The 16601-nt window shown below is 40.7% G+C and overlaps 1 protein-coding gene across 2 annotated transcripts; it reads right to left on the bottom strand.

Annotated features, from left to right (window-relative positions):
* Positions 1-203: 203 nt before the first annotated feature.
* Lmod3 (leiomodin 3) lies at positions 204-15402 on the bottom strand. Of its 2 annotated transcripts, none has more exons than XM_033757025.1 (4): positions 15325-15402; positions 14564-14875; positions 9391-10746; positions 204-626 (listed from the first exon to the last, which is right to left on the bottom strand). In XM_033757025.1, exons 2-4 carry the CDS (start codon positions 14852-14854, stop codon positions 600-602), a joined length of 1674 nt encoding a protein of 557 aa, XP_033612916.1. In that variant the 5' UTR covers positions 14855-14875; positions 15325-15402; the 3' UTR covers positions 204-599. The 2 variants fall into 2 exon arrangements, with proteins under 2 accessions (XP_033612916.1, XP_010634258.1); XM_010635956.2 differs by lacking the exon at positions 15325-15402 and adding an exon at positions 14976-15010.
* Between the last annotated feature and the right edge of the window lie 1199 nt (positions 15403-16601).

Consider the following 16601-nt stretch of genomic DNA (forward strand, 5'->3'; position numbering starts at 1 on the left):
TACCATTTCCGAGCTGCAGAAGGGCCAGGAGTTCAATTCACTTTTCACATTTCCATTGGTTGAAACATGACCCATTCCCTTGAAGATAACTGTGCAGCAGGGCCGGGGATTTAGATCAGTGGTTCTGCTCCTGCCCTGTAAGCTCAAGGTCCTTAGTTTGAACCCCAGTACCAAAAAACAAAACAAAACAAGATACGGTGCAGTTCATTTCAGCAGAGGAGAAAGAAGGGGTGAAAACAGGAATATGATAAATGGTCAACACTTCTGTCTTATTTATTATTTACCAGAAGAAAGCAATGGTAAAGTGAATGTTTATGAAAACATGTTTTTAGCTTCTGCTTCTGGAAGCATGACTCTAAATTTCACCTAAGTCACTCAAATGGATTGCAAGTAGAAAATATTGCTCATGACTACTACTATTTTTGTCTCCTTCTGCCTTCCTCTGCCTACATTTTGTTGTGGCCCAAGCATTGTGCTTTTTACCCCTCTCAGCCGGTAGCTGGTTCCCAGTTCCACCTCTTGTATGCAGAAATCCTCTCCAAGCTTAACCTGAGAGTCCTTGTTTCAACTTCTTCTTCTTCAGATGACCCTGAAGCCTCTTACACCAGTTCCTTTGGCAACTGCACCTGTGATTTAAGCATTTAAAGAAAAGAGAAAAATCAATCATGGGAATTCAAACACTTTATGGCTAAAATGTCATGGATGCAGAATGGATTTGAAATCCTAGCCTGAGAACGCTGCAAAATCATGACAAAAAAAACTGCCCCTCACAGCCAGCATTCACTGGGCATTTCCCAATGCCGGGACAGTCTCAGGGTCATTTACCATGCCGCGAATCATGTCAGCAACAAGACAGGCAGGAGCTGCAATCAGCCTGATGTGAGCACTTACTAGCTGGTTGGTGTTGGGCATCAGTTTTCTCAGCTGTGTGATGATAATAACAATAATCAATGTTAACCTTTATTTTTTTTTAAATTATCTCATGACATCCTACAATAACCTTGTTTGTTTGATACTGGGGATCGAACTTGGGACCTTGTGTTTGCGAGGCAAGCGGCAGAACCACTGAGCTAAATCCCCAGCCCCTATAATAGCCTTGTAAAAAGAAAACAGACTCAGAGAAGACACTACCTTTGCAAAGGTAACTCGGGTAGGGAGTGGGAGAGCAGGATGTGAACCAGATTTGTCAGATTATAGTGCCCATGAGTATACACTGCCTATAAAAAGACCAACCCTTGAAAAGATACTTGTTCTTTTGAAACTAGATCTTTTCCTGCCAGGGATTTAGCTCAGTGGCACAAGGTCCCAAGTTTGATCCCTGGCACCGGGAAAAATAAAAAACAACAAAAAAATTTTTTCTTTGAACCACATTCCTAATTTGATGCCCAGTAAAATTTAAAATATTATTTGGTGACACCCTGTCCCACCTGCCAAGTGCAAAAACTATGAGTGACTTAAATCCAACTCTGCTTATCTACTTCCTATTTCTGTGTCTCAGGAATGGCTTAAAGTCAGGTTCCTTGAGGGTTTCGAGTGCACTGTATCTCAGGAGAGTACTCATCCATAACCTTCCAGAAGACACCGAGGAAGTTAAGAGGACATTCAGAGTTGGTGTAACAACAACTGAGACACTTTTTCCCTTCCTGCCCACCTCCACCTGCCAGTGGACAAACCATTGTGGCCGTTGGTTCTGGTGCCTCCTGCAGCCATCTCTGCCATGCATGACCTCCGGCCAGGAACATTTCCCAGCACGCTGCCCACCAGAGGATGCTGCTTAGAAGCCTAGAGGCCTTCCAGCCCTTATGTCCACCAGCTCCCTCAAAGGAAGGGCTGTGTGTGGCATGGCAGGCTCACTCAGGGAAAACAGATAATTAGGAAGAATAGCGAACAAAAATACGCCAGGTACCTAAAATAACTGGAAAGTTGCAATGAATAGCTAAAACAGTGTGATCTTTGTATTATGGATCTTTTTATACTCACTGAAGGGGGTTCCAAAATTACATTTTAAGAAGCGAAATACAACACAGACCCAGCATAATAAACCAAGAGACATAATAACGTGTGTCAGAGATGAACAAGCTGCCGGTCCAGATCACTGGGGTAAAGATGAATGAGTCACAGAATGATCTCTAGTGAGCTCTTTGAAAGAGAAATGATAAAGTAGACTCCTGGCTCCCCATTTACTTCTAAAATCTAACCATCTCATTATTCTGTAATATCAAATGTTTTCTTTTAAAGACTAGAGTCTATAAAGTTATAAGAAAAACTGACAGTATAATTTAATCAGAGAAGCCTTCTATAAGCAGAACAACAAAAACCATTAAAAAAAAAACAAACTACAAACCAGCTAGCTTTTTCAAATGGGAAAGAATCAACTTTTACTATCATTAGGGAGTTCTTTTGCTTTTCCTGTGTTCAAATGAGTTTTTACATAGAGAGTTTTTAAATGTAGAGTCAGACATGGTGGCACATGTCTGGAATTCCAACATTTGGGAGGCCGAGGCAGGAGAATTGTCATGAGTTTAAGGCCAGCCTGAGCTACCTAGTGAGATCTTGTCACATACATACAAAAGAACAAAAAACAAAAAAAAAAAAAAAAAAAAAAAAAAAAAAAAAAAAAAAAAGGGAAAAAAGTGTGTGGTACCCATTTGCACATGTGGCCATTACACAGTACACACGTATATGCACACTCACAGAGCCTGGGTGGGAAGGCTCATTTCAGCAGGATTATTTAGTTCAGCTCTTGTGTTTTGAGACCATTGTGTTTGTGTCCACTTGGAACATTGAGTCAGCTACAGCAGCTCAACTACAGAACTCACAAAAGAGATTTCCAGACCTGCTTCAGAAAGTGGCAAGGACAGTGGGCTAAGTGTGTTCAAAGGGAGGAGTAGTAATTTGAGGGAGACTAATGGCAATGTCTATTTTACTGTATTTTTAAAAATTTCAACATTCACTGTGTATTTTGATCACTCCTCATACATAGCCGGAGTTTGTTTTTTTTTGGTACCTGGGATGGAACTCGGGACCTCGCGCTAGCGAGGCAGGCAGCGGCACCACTGAGCTGAATCTCCAGCTCTAGGGTTTGCTTTGATTCTGTGTGAAAGGAGTAATACTTGAGACAAGCCTCAGACGATGGATAGATTCCAACAGAAAGAAGGAGAGACAAGTTGAGGCCGAGAGCGTAATGGAGGCAGAGAAGTAAGGCTCTCGGTGGAAAACAGTATCAAGGTGTCATAGGTCTTGATTGTCAAAATGTAGCCCACAGGAAGCAGCATCTGTGCCGCCAGGGATTGGTCAGAAATGCAGAGTCTCAGGTCCTGACTTACTGAATCGGAGTCCGGGATAGGCCACAGGCTGAAGAACAGCTGCTTTCCAAAGGGAAAGATAATTTCTGGTTTACATGGCCTGTGCAAGCTCTTTGAGAGGAGCGTGAGATGTTACAACGCTTTATCCTAGACAGTCTCCCCTCATAAGAACCACCGCATTTTCAAAGTCATGATTTACACTTGGCTTTGATGCCTATAGATTCTTCTGAGTTCTTTTCAGTCACAAGGAAAAGGGGTAGAGAAGGACAAATGAGTCATTTTTAGGTAAATGAATGCACCTCGAGACCATAATTTTAAGTGAAGTAAATGAGAAAGAAACCCAAGTTTAAATACTGCACCTCTCTCCCCCCTCCCCTCCCTCTCCTCTCCCTCTCCCTCTCTCTCCTCCTAAGACAGTGTCTTGATATGTAGTTCATGCACTCATGGTGTACCCCAGGCTGGCCTTGAACTTACTGCAATCCTCCTGCCTCAGCCTCCTGAGGGCTGGGATTACAGGAATGTGCCCATGCCTGGTGCATTGTTTCTCTTGTGGGAGAACCTAAAGGATACATAAGGAGCAAAATGGAAGATAGATATTGGGAAATAGGAAGGACTCGTTCAAATGGGAAGGGGAATAAATGTGGGGGAAGAAGGAAGGGAAAGGGATTTTAAGAAAAGAGAAAATGGAAGGGGAAAAATGGAAACAAAGCTTTTGTAAGCAGGGAGGAGAAGGCTTGAAAGGAGAGGAATGGACCAGGGGGGAAAAACAATTAAGATATATTATATACAGGTTCAAATATGATGAAAGTGATCATTGTGTAAGACAAATATGTACTAATAACAAAAAAGAGAGTTTTGCAAACAACAACAGAACCCCAAAAACAAAAAAGGGAGGCGGACAGAAAAAAAAGAAGTAACAATGAGGGAAAGGGAAATTGGGGTCTTGCCCTAGATAGTGAGATATTGACACCAAAAGAGATACAGCAGGAAAGAAAATTGCAAAAGGATACAATCTAGAGAAGCTGGTTAAAGAGAAAGGCCTTAAAAATGGAGCGTGGACCAGAGACAAAGTCAGAGGCTCCAGTCCAGCATCTTAACTTCTGCAATCATAGCAACTATGAAGGCTTCACGGAATCTTCTGAAAAACAAGGTTGCACACGACATTATCTGGAAGTCCTCCTGAAGGAGAAATTTAGCACTGTCGTCAGACTGGCTGGGGGCAACCCAGACGCACACAGTGAGTCCTAGGTAAGAGGAAGTGGCTGTTAAATGGTCCCGAGCCTGGTGCAGAGGCCTGGCTTTGCTGCAGCTGCAGTCGCCTCAGTGAAGGGAAGAAGCTGCTGCAAGCGGGATCTCGCCTCAGTGAAAAGCACAAACACGCTGCTGGGAGAGAGCCATGACATTTCTGAAGACGAAAGAAAACTGTACATGTGTCAGGAAGGGAAAAGCTTGTACAAACAATGCTTTCGTTCTGGTGTCACATCTGTTAAGAGTTATTAACTCATAGGAAAGGAGATTAGTTGTCGTGTAATAAATTCACTTTGTTAAAGAGAGAAAAGATCTTTAAAAAATAAGAGAATACTAGAAAGTTCTGCAGGAGCCAATTAAATAAACGAATGAAGCTCGGAAGGTGTGAGATGGAGCAGCTGCGCTCCTCTCGAGCGAGGAGCCAAGATACAGAAGCAGCTGACTGGACAGGGCCTGCCCAGCAGGGGGAGGCCTTGGGTTCAAGCCCTAGCACGATGTACCACACACACAGAGCAGCTGATCTGCGCTGTGTAAATATAACCCAGGATGGCCAGAGCTGATGTTTCAAGCGATGCTAGATATTTAGAATTTTTCTTTCTTCCCGGTACTAGGGATGAAATGCAGGACCTTGCACTTCTGAGACTGGCACAGACCACTGAGCTAAATCCCCGGCCCTGTTTGGAAATTTTTATAAGACATCTGAAACTTAGACTATAACATTTAAGCCAAATAAAGCAGGTCTGCAGATCTGGCCTATATCCACCAAATTTTATTTTTGCTTTTTTGTTTGTTTGGTTGGTTGGTTTTCTTTTCTTTTTTCTTTCTTTCTTTCTTTTTTTTTTTTTTTTTTTTTTTTTTTTTTTTTTTTTTTTTTTTTTTTTTTTTTTTTTTTTTGGTTTTTTTGAGACAGGGTCTCACTATGTAATTGAGACTGACCTGGAACTCACTATGTAGCCCAGGCTGGTCTTGAACTCACAGCAATTCTCTTGCCTCAGGCTCTGCAGTGCTGGGATTACAGGCGTGTGCCATCATGCCCGGCCTTATCCACTGATTTTTTGATAGCTGGCCTACAGAAATTAGTTCTCTTAAACTGAGTGGGATGGGTCATTTCTTATAAGAGGTAGCATCTGAACTAAGCAACTATAGATTCAGATTTGGTGGAACTTCATTTCAAGGATCCAAAGCCAGAAGCATGGGTTTGGGAAAAGAATTAGCATCAAACTGAAAAACATAACAAAAAATATATAAAAATTCATTCTTACAATGTGCTCAAAATCGGTATTTCCAAGTCTATAGGGAAAAATATTTTAAAAAGTTTTTCCAAGAATAAATCATTTCTGGATGTGTTTTTGAGCAGTCAATATTTTAATTAAGAACATTAGTTTAAAAAAAAAAACAGGATTTCAAAATTGAGTGTTAATTTTAATCCCATTTTTGAAGATTAAGGGGTTTGGAGGGCATGTGTACCCCAAAGCCATAAACTTCTCATTTCACCTCTATAAAGTGATTATTATGTTTTATGGGAAGGACCAAAAATATCCCTTCCTCTCAGGGTGTTGTCACATGACCACTCATGGTGTTTAAAGTATTTCCTTGAGTCTACGAGGCATGTTTGTGATGTTTTCCCAGCTAAGAAATCAGAATGAATCTTAAAATTAGTGGCGTTGCACATCAGCTGGCCACAGGTATAAGGGTGACACATCACAGCTCTGCATTCTGTCACTGCCCCAAAGAGTTACACACCCTGTTGGGGCAGCACACATGCATGTGCTTTGCAACCTAAAATGGCTTTTAAAGCAAGATAAGGCAACTGTGGTAAAATGTGATGGGTATGTTATGCTATTTTTGAATTTCTATTGGTCAAAAATTATTTCAAAATAAAAAGATAAAAAAGTAAGATGTATTAAAAGATTATAGTATGACTTGCCTTTCAAGCAGATATTTATTATGTATGTAGAAAGGCAAGGAAACAAAGCAGCAGGGAACAAGATGATATTAGTAAAGCAAATGCATTTTCACATTTTCTTTTTCTTTCCTTTTTTTTTTTTTTTTTGTTTGTTGTTGTTATTTTGTTTTTTCAAGCCAGAGTCTCATTATGTGGTTCAGGCTGGCCTTGAAATCACTATGTAGCCCAGACTGATCTTGAACTCATGGTTATCCTCCTGCCTAAGTCTCCCGAGCACTGGGGTTACAGGCTTGTGCTCCCATACCTAGCCCTTTCTTTTCTTTTTTCTTTTTTGCTGGGGACTGAACCCAGGGCCTTCACACTGAGCTACATCCCCAAGCCTTTTAAAATTTTTTCACTTTGAGACAGGATCTTACCAAGTTGCAAAACTGCTCAGGCTGAGCTCAAACCTGAGATCTTCCTACTTCAGCCTTCCAGAGTACTGGGATTGCAGGAGTGTGCCACCATACTTGACTCACAGTTTTCTTATGGTGTTTCGCAAGACCAAGTAGATGAAGTTGTGTGACATTTGAGAAATACATGAGAAAACACAGATGTCCTAGGCCAAGCCAGGCAAATGAAAGCAGGAGAAATTAGCAATTCCTATTAATAGTTGAAAGCTATTGGGAGTATTCCGAGCAGTGGTGAATGCAAGACTGTCACTAAAAGGCAGGTAGGTGATGCTTTAGTTAGCAACATGTTTTACTTTCTCGATTTATTTTTAAAAATAAGCAATTAAAATTCATAACATTTTATAACTGATTAAACCAGGAGAAATTTAGCACTTAGTAGGCTGTTGCATTGTTGCAAATATCAGCATGAATTGATTTTAATGTCATTTGTTCTAGGATTTAGCCCCAAAGCTGAAACCTTCTCAGGTCAGTAAAAGGGAAAGAGTTTTGACCCTGACAAATGTAAAATCTATGCTGTCAGCTCCAGGAGGTGGAGACTGCACCTGCCTTACTGGGTTCCCCTGCCCCTTTCACATGAACAAACGCTGGGGGCACTCATGAATCGGCGAGCAGATGGGACGGAATCGACTCAGGGCACCTTCCCTTGGAAATCCGGGAGGCGGCTCAGATAACTGTCTGAACTCCGTTTCTCATTTCCCTCTGAATCTACACGCCACCTGTCACACAGATTCCAAGATAAGACTGTCATTCTGTCTGGACAGTTATTTCCCGGTTTAGAGCCATCAGGGTGGCTAGGTTATTCTTCACCAAAGACAGATTATGAAGGAAACGATGGAGTGTTTCATTATCTCAAACACCCTCATTCACCCCGCGGCTGGCTGTCGGGAGAAGAGCCGGTGCAGTCTTGAAGTTGTGCCCAAGGTCAAGCAAAGAACCACAACTGGCCCCATGTGACCTCTATTGCTCTCCCACCACTCATCCCGGAAAGCTAAGGCTGCCCCGAATCATTGATGAAAGACATCTTTGATTAAAAAAATGGAATATGAGTAATTCTATATTTCTTTTTTTTGGTTTTTTTTTTTTTTGGTGGTATGGGGGATTGACTTCAGGACCTTGAGCTTGCAAAGCAGGCACCAGAACCACTGAGCTAAATCCCCAGCTCTATATTTCTAAAAGATGGGAAGAAGAGATATAAATATGTATATATGTGAATAAATAGCGATTATCTTCTTAAATGTGGTGCTGGGGAAGTAACAATGATCTCATTTTAGAATATAAAGCTCTTTAAAATAGAAAAAGTACAAGTTTGCACGCGAATCTGTTTAACACATTTTTAAAATGTGTGAATCTATGATGAAACAATATTCTGACTCTGCTGTCAAGGTAAAATCTCTCAGATAAATTACACACAAGACATTCACACAGTCACATATAGATTGATGTAACATGGACACACACCCTTCAGCCTCTACAAGTGCCGTCACTATAATGACCTCCAAAAATTCCTTGCTGCAACCTTGGCTGCTGCAAAGAGAACTTTTTCACTTAATGGCAATATTGAGTCATAGTAAACATTAAAACTGAGAGAACGGTAAATATTTTCAAACTCTTTGGATTCATGGACACTCTAACTTGAAGGCTACCGTTCATCTATCCACCTAGTAACTGAAGAATGTGAATTGGGAGCAGCACTCTGGGAGACTGAGGCAAGAGGATCATCGACTTAGCAATTCTACCTCAAAAATAAAAAAGGGGCCGGGGTGTAGCTCAGTGCCAAGGCACTGGGTTCAATCCCTGTACCAACACCACCAAAAGAAAATAAAAGGCGAAGTGTATAAATGCAATTGTGGGTAATCTCTCTTTGTTTACCAAAACAGAATCAACCATCTTTAGAGGTTTTTGAGATACTTATAAACTTGGCCCAATTAGGTCTCCTTCTTGTTTACTCCTCCCAGCAGGCCCTGGGGGATCTCCCAGCATCTGTGTGTGGCTAGGATGGTGTCATTTTGCACATACGCTTGGAGGGTGCAGAACAGCAGGGTGAATCAAAGTTTGACTCAGAACTGCCACTCCTTAGCCACAACTCTTAGGCATGTTAGCAACTTCTCAAAGCCTCAGCCTCATCTTTTCATGGGTGCAACACGCTCCTGCTGCACTACAGTACTCTACTGGCCAAGCCTCCTCCTCTTAAATGCGAAGGATAGTGGTGCCTACGTAGGCAATTGTAAGATGATATGTGCTCATCAATACGACCATCCTGGCTTATAGAAAGTGCTCAATAAATGTCAGCTGCTAACATGATGGACACAGTAGTCACACAGCTGTTAGGTCTTTAGGGACAAGCACTATCTGAGACTTATGCTTCCTGGCTTCCCCCAGCTAGTCACCATTCGTATTCCTTGTGTTAAAAGGTACAGGGAACAGAATTGGGATACGTCTCTTGTGGTGGTTGTCACCATTTTCCCCTCCTTCTACTTACAGGTTTAAGATAGGCGATGTTGCTGTGACGGATATCATTCAAGAGCTGATCCCTGGGAGTGATTTCCACCAATGGAGGCGGCCTGTTCCGTGGCACTGGCTTCAGTGTTCTGATCACATCTTTGAGGTTGGTTTTCTCTGGCGGTTCTCTGGCTTCCGGCATGCGAGATTTGCGCTGGATCCTCTTCAGCTTCACCCCTCGGAAGGAGTCAGGGTCCGTCTTGTACTGGGGAGACGGTGATGGTTTTGTCATCAACTCATTTCTTAGGCTGAAGGGAGCTAGTTGGGTACTAGGAGGCTGAGGAGGCTGCTGGAGGAACTCCCGCATTCTGGAATCAGGTATGGGTCCTCCCAACATCTCCCACATCCCCGGGGGTAGCCCCAAACCATTCTCCAACATGGCTATCAACTTTCTCTGTTCTTTGAGTTGCTGCTGTTTCTGTTCTTCTTGCCTTTTCTGCCTTTGTTTATCCTGATTCCTGGTGAGCAGATTAGTTACCACCATTCTAGGCCCCGGAAGCTCAAAATGGTAGCCCATCTTCAGGAGAGTATGGTTGGCCTTCAAAAGCCTGGATATCTCCATTTCAGCTTGGTGGCCGAGCATGTGCCTTTGATTGTGGAATCGAAGTTCGACAAGTGTCTCGTTAAACTGGAGACACCTCATGATGGCCACAATGCCTCTGCCCGTGATGAAGTTGGACTCAATGTTGAGCGTGGTGATGCTCCTGTTCTCACGCAGCATGTTGGCCAAGGCGAATGCCACGCTCTCATCGGCGCCCACATTTGCCAGACTGAAAGTTTTGATGTGTTTGTTCTTCTTCATGGCATTAACAAAGTCCAGTAACATCTCCCTGGGGATGTTTTCAATGTTGTTCAGGTTGAGTTCCTTCATGTCAGGGTCGTTTTGTCTTGCTCTCCTTAAGCTCCCATCCAGATCTGTTTGGTTCCCCGAAGGCCTTGCACTTACTTTCAGAAAACTGGTATCTAGAGCTAACTTCTTAGGATCTAATTTTGATATTTTTTTCTCACTTTTTTCTTGGGCCTCTGGTTGGTCTGCCTGTTCCTTGACGGCTCCAGTAGTTTCCTGTTGGCAGTTGCTCTCACAGTTTCTGATTCGTTGCTTTGCTTTCGTTTCCTCTTCTCTTTCTGTCTTGTCACCATTCCCTTCCCCATCATCTTCTCCTCCATCATCTTCATCGCCTTCGCTAGCATCATCTTCGTCTTCCTCATCCTCGCTGTCATTGCTGCTCTTTGATTCCTTTTTAATTGCAGCTATTTCATTATTGAGCTTTTCTCTTAAAAATTGGGGCACATTTTTATTACTTCTGTCTCTTTCAGGCTGTTCTTGAGTGTTTCCCTACAAGACAGGTTTGTGAGAGTTAGAATACAGGGCGGTGAACAAAGAGGAAGTTCAGCAATATCTACCAGAGATAAAAATATCTAAGTGAGAGTTATTTATTTTAAATGAAAAAAAAATCAAGCCAAAATTTATATTAGGAAAACAAAAAAGCAAGCCAATACCACGTGTGCAGTACCACTGTGCTGGGAAAAGCTGTTGGAATAGAAAACACTGTTGCAATGTTTCAGGCTTGTGGTTGTTTCTGAGAAAGAGCAATAACTGTTAAGAAAAGTCTGAAGAGGGGAAGCATTTGGAAGACTTTCACTTTTATTTTTCTTTTCCTTTTCTGGAGATTGAGCCTAAGGCCTGTCTATGTTAGGCGAGTAAGTGGTCTACCACTGAGCTTCACCAGCCCTGACTTTCGCTTTTTATATGACATAATTCTAAAGTCATTTCAAAACACAACTGTAATAAAGACACATTTTTATAGACTCACATAAGTAAAAATTTATTTTCATCTGTGTTGATCCCATCCATATAGAGCGATTCCCTTTGGTGTCACTGGGGGATTGGCTCCAGGACCCCTTGGGCTACCCAAATTCATGGGTGATCGAGTCCCTTATAAAGAAGAGTTATGGTATCTGTATATAACTATACACATCTCCCCTTTTAGAGGTACTTTCGGTCATCTTTAGATGACTCACAATACCCAGCACAATGTAAATTCTATTGCTATTGGGGAGTGATGATAAAGAAAAAAGTCTATATATGTTTAGCTCAGATTCAAGTTTTTAAGAACTATTTTTTTTTTATTTACAGTTGGTTGGATCTAAGGATGTAGACCTGAGGGTATAAGACACCAACTGTATTAAAATAAAATGCAGTTAATTTTTAAAAAACTGTTGCTTTTCAAAATGGCATTTAATTCCAGAAGCAGTTACAAATGTGTTTGTTTTGAAAATTTTATGGCATTTCCTCAATACATTCCTCATATATAGCTAAAAAAACATCTTTGTACTCAACATCCCTGGGTTACCAGTAATTCCTTATTGCCCTAACTAAAATTTATTAAAATGCCTGCTAATCGTATATAACATGCACATCAAATTTCCCTGGGAATATACTATGAGAAAAATGAGGGCAGTCAAATAAGCTGGAATGTTTTCTTAAAAAAAAAAAACCTTGGTTTGGATTTTGTCTTACTAGCTTTGTGGAAAGTACGTGGCTACTCCAGAGATAGGCTCAATAGCCTTGTTTCTTTTGTGTCTAGAAAAGGAAGCCAGCTACAGAGTGGACTGAGATTATGCAGACATGTAGAAATGGTTGCTCTGTCTGGGAAGATGAATGGCAGTAACCCATCAATAATGTTTTTAGGGACAAGGCTCCGGGCACAGTGGTGCATGCTTATACCTGCAGCTACTCCGGAGACTAAGGCGGGAGCATCACAAGTTCAAGGTCAGCCTGGGCAACTTAGGGAGGCTCTATCTCAAAATAAAAAAAGGCTATGGATACAGCTCAATAGTACAGTGCCTCCCCAGGATGTGCGAGGCTCTGTTTTTAATCTCTAGTGTTAAAAATAAATATAGTTTATTTTATTCTTGTGTATCAATTATTTATGCTCTTGTATACAACAGGTCTAACTTACAGGTGTCATTTTTCAAAGCTAGTATGAGAATCTGAGACATAGGGTCATCTGAACAAAAGTTAATGCTCATGTATGTGAGGTGTGGTAAAATATGGTATTTATCGTTTTTAAAATATATTATAGTAAAAGATATATTGCTATTAATTCTCCTCAAAAGATTCCCCCTCACATCAGACACACTTTCCCCACTGTTCTCGCCACTCTCTGAAGCAGCTCTGGAAACCCTCTTTCACGTCTTTAGCTGTCTTGTTGTGGCTGCCTCCACGTCCTGAATTAATTCAAAATGTTTACTTCTAATGGGCATTTGGGCCTTGGGGGAGATCTAGGAGTCATATGGTACCAAATCTGGTGAATAAGGTGATGAGGACATACTACCATGTTTTTCATTTGACAGAAATTGCTGTAAATGGTTGATTAATGTGGGGTCATCAAAAATATGGCATCAAATTAAAATTTTATTACGGTAAATTAAAGTCATAAATCCTCCCGAAATACTCAGAATATTCCCTCTCACTTTAAATACACCCCACAATAATGTGTCTTTTACTGTAATATGATTTTTAATTTCAACATTTACTGTATTTTTCAATCACCCCTTTAGTTATAGATTGTAATCCACAGTTGGTAACAGCCTACTTACTCAACTAAAGCCTTTTCCACTAAATTTCTCATCTGTCCCAGCAGGGGGAGCCAACCATCAAGCTGTTTACCAGAGGAAGAAACAAAGGTAGAAGTAGTCAGTCTTGTTTTTTTTTTGTTTTGTTTTTGTTTTTTTCTCTAGAATTGGTGCTCCTGTAGAGTTGGGTTTGAATCCATTGACCTCCACTTGTAAAAGGTCTACAATTTATCAGGGCCAGGGATTTAGCTCAGTGGCACCTAGCCTGCCTCACAAGCTCAAGGTCTTGGGTTTTGTTCCTGGTATAGGAGGGGAAAAATAAAAAAGGTCTACAATTTGAAATCATAAACTCTATTCTGATCAAGTCAGCAATTCATTTTTTTGAGCTCAGTACATATTTAAAGTCTCTTGACTATGAAACCTTACTGACAGCCAATCGATAGTAATCTGACAAGATACAATAGTATCAGCAGACATAACAGAAGAAACTTTATGTGGGGGAATAATCTGTCTTGTTTTTACTAAGTCATTTTTAAGTGAAATGTTTAAAACAACACTATGCTGATATACTTGAAATTCACAGAGTCATCACAATTCTAGTTTTTAATTTTTTTTCAGAAAGAACTGTCTTGCAGTGGTACATGCTTATAATCCCAGCTACTTGGGAGACTGAGGCAAGAAGATTGCAAGTTTGAGGCCAGCATAGGCAACTAAGTGAGCCTCTGTCTTAAATTTTTAAAAGGCTGGGGTATAGTTCAGTGGTACAGCATTTGCCTAGGAGGTCCTGGATCTAATCCCCAGTGCCACAAAACAAAACAAAACAAAATGCAACACCATCCTTATAACTGTGCTTTGACAATCAAATGGAAGACCTATCTCATTGTGCTCTATTTTGCCAGAAAATTTTCACTAAAACAAAACCTGATCTATTCCTTGTTCTTGGAATTTCTGTGTAGATTTATGCACATTTTTGCTAAATATAATATAAAATAAATTATTTTAAAGATAAAATAATGCCATTTAAAACAGCTGAATAGCTACCAGTTTCTAAATGACATCACTGATACCCAATGCATGGTGGGAACATTACACATTTCTGGTTATTTGACCTGATTTAATTGCACACTGTGTGACTAGACTTTTAGGGAACTAGGAAATCTTTTTCACTGGATGTGAAATATTTCATACACATGGATGCGCCAGAAAAAAAAAAGGGTGCAATCTTCTCAAAAGGGCCCATGTGCCAAGAAGAAAGAAGATGAGAAGAAAAAGAAAAAGTTAAGAAAACTGCTTCCAAGTCTCATAGCTATAGCACATAGGCTTTCCTACACAGCACACCTTACAGCAAGGTTTAAGAACAGACACTGAACAAGAAATGACCATTTTTTCCTTCACAGTATACCAAGTGTTCCAGAAATCATCTGTGGAAGGGAATGAGACACTGTGATATAATCTAGATGTGACAAAAAGACTGAACAAAACCCCGGAGTCCTGGGACATCATAGCGGCAACACGCACCCTGGACAGCCCAGTCCCCAGTGCCATTCTTGGGTCGCACACACATCCCTGGTTACCTCAGACTGCACAAAGGTGACAGGAACACGTTCATCTTCCAGCATGCGCCTGGATGCCTTTTGCCAATACATATAATCAACAAGAGACCTATGGTCAAAGTTTCCTGTCGGTGGCTTGTCCGTCTGATCTTTCTGGATCATGCCTACAGGGAGGTGAGGGTCAGGGGCCATGACGTCCATTTCCGACTGCAGTTCCTTCAGCTCTTCAGGAGACAAGTTGGCCAAGATCTCATCTTCATCGAGCTCCTCACCAAGGAGTTCTTCATCTGAATTCCTGCTATGCTCTGACATTTTTTTTCTGTCTCTATTTCACTAAAGAAAAAAATAAAAGAATTAAAGATGATTTTTAAAAAGATGAGGAAGAAAAACACAAGAAGTTCTCTGAGTTAACAAGTGTCTCAGGTCAACCCACCCTTGAGATATTTTTTCCCCAAGAACCTCACTGGTGTTTGCTAGGTGGCTAGGAGCAACTACTGCTAAGCTCAGGCCAGATCTATATTAAGCAGGGTTTGGCTGGGTAGGGGGTCAATTTATGGAACTACTACACTGCTCTCTTTTTGGCAACTTGAGTCAGCTGTACAAATCCATTTGACATTTCAGTACAGCTGCTTGCATTTGCCAGTGAGTAGAAGTCTACGGCATCTTTGCAGGAATAAAATTCATTTTCTTCCTGCATACCCTCACATGCCTGCACACACCGACCCACTCCATTTCTCCACAGGAGCCTGTCTCTCTTCATTTAAATGATGAGAACGACTTACAGTGCACCAGAGGGCAAGTCCAACCAGCAACCTCAATTCTTGTGGAGTGAAAACTTCACTTCAGGATGGAAATCAAGCTCTTGGAGTTTCCCTCTTCACGCCAGTGAGACTCTGGAAGCCAGTAAACTAGCAGAAAGGAGAGCAGAGGTCTTGCTACACTATTCGTGCCCATGTAAGCTGAACCTTTGCAGGATATCCTTATCTGCATCTAGAGTCCTGTGATCTGCCAGCTGGGGATAACCAGCACTTGAATTTCCACCATGAGTGAGGAGTTTAATATTTTAAATTATTTGGTTTTCCTATTAAGTATCCATTAAGCCTAGATAAATTAAAATGGAACTAAAGTGAAACGTACGAAGACTTGAACATTAAAGTACTAAAGGATACCCTGAGAAGAGGTTTTTGTAATTTCAGGGGGCAGTGTAATAATATTTATTTAAATTACAAATGTACATTTGCTTGGATCCAGCAATTCCACTTTTAGAAATGCACCCTTCAGGAATATTCCCATATGGGAGAAAGGACAAATATTCAAGCTTACTGAGTATAACAAAATGTGAAACAGTGCATATCACATGGCATTCATGTGATAGAGGGCAGTAAGAACATACGTTAACATAAAAATGATATAAATGTAATAGATCCTTAAGAAGATACTCGAGAAACTCAAAACCTTGAACCCTCAAAGGAGGAATAGGTTGACTAAAAGAGCTATACAAGTTTGTTGGTATTTTTTACTCTAAATGCTTTTATCATATTCAAACTTTGAACTTTGTGAACCTAAAATTTATTCAGAAATACTCATCATACAAAACTTAACATAGGAAGGTATGGAAAAAATTTAAAAAAATCCTATCTCACCACTGCTTAGAGCCACCACAAATACATTTTGATTTATCATTCCAGTCATTTCTTTTAGGATTATGGGCTCAATTATCTTTATCATCTGCCTTTTGTTTTGTCTTACAAAACCCCAGGTCTTACACATGCTAAGCAAGTGTTTTACCCAAGAGCTACATCCTCAGTCCTGCCAGCTGAGCTTTTTGACCGAAAAACTAGAAAATTTTATTTTGGCCAATTATATATTATACTACAACACATGTTCTAAGAGTTATCTGTTGGGAACTGGAGTTTATAAACTATATTATTTATGCAACCAATCATATTTGTTGGATACTAAGACTGTTCATTTCCCACAAGTACAAATTGTTCAATAAGATCCTCATAGCTAAGTATGTGTTTGTGTATATGCACGTTTGTCTCCTTAGGGTAAATTG

The sequence above is a fragment of the Fukomys damarensis genome, unplaced genomic scaffold (assembly GCF_012274545.1).
Source record: "Fukomys damarensis isolate Sample0158 unplaced genomic scaffold, DMR_v1.0_HiC HiC_scaffold_28, whole genome shotgun sequence".
In the NCBI taxonomy this organism is placed as follows: domain Eukaryota; kingdom Metazoa; phylum Chordata; class Mammalia; order Rodentia; family Bathyergidae; genus Fukomys; species Fukomys damarensis.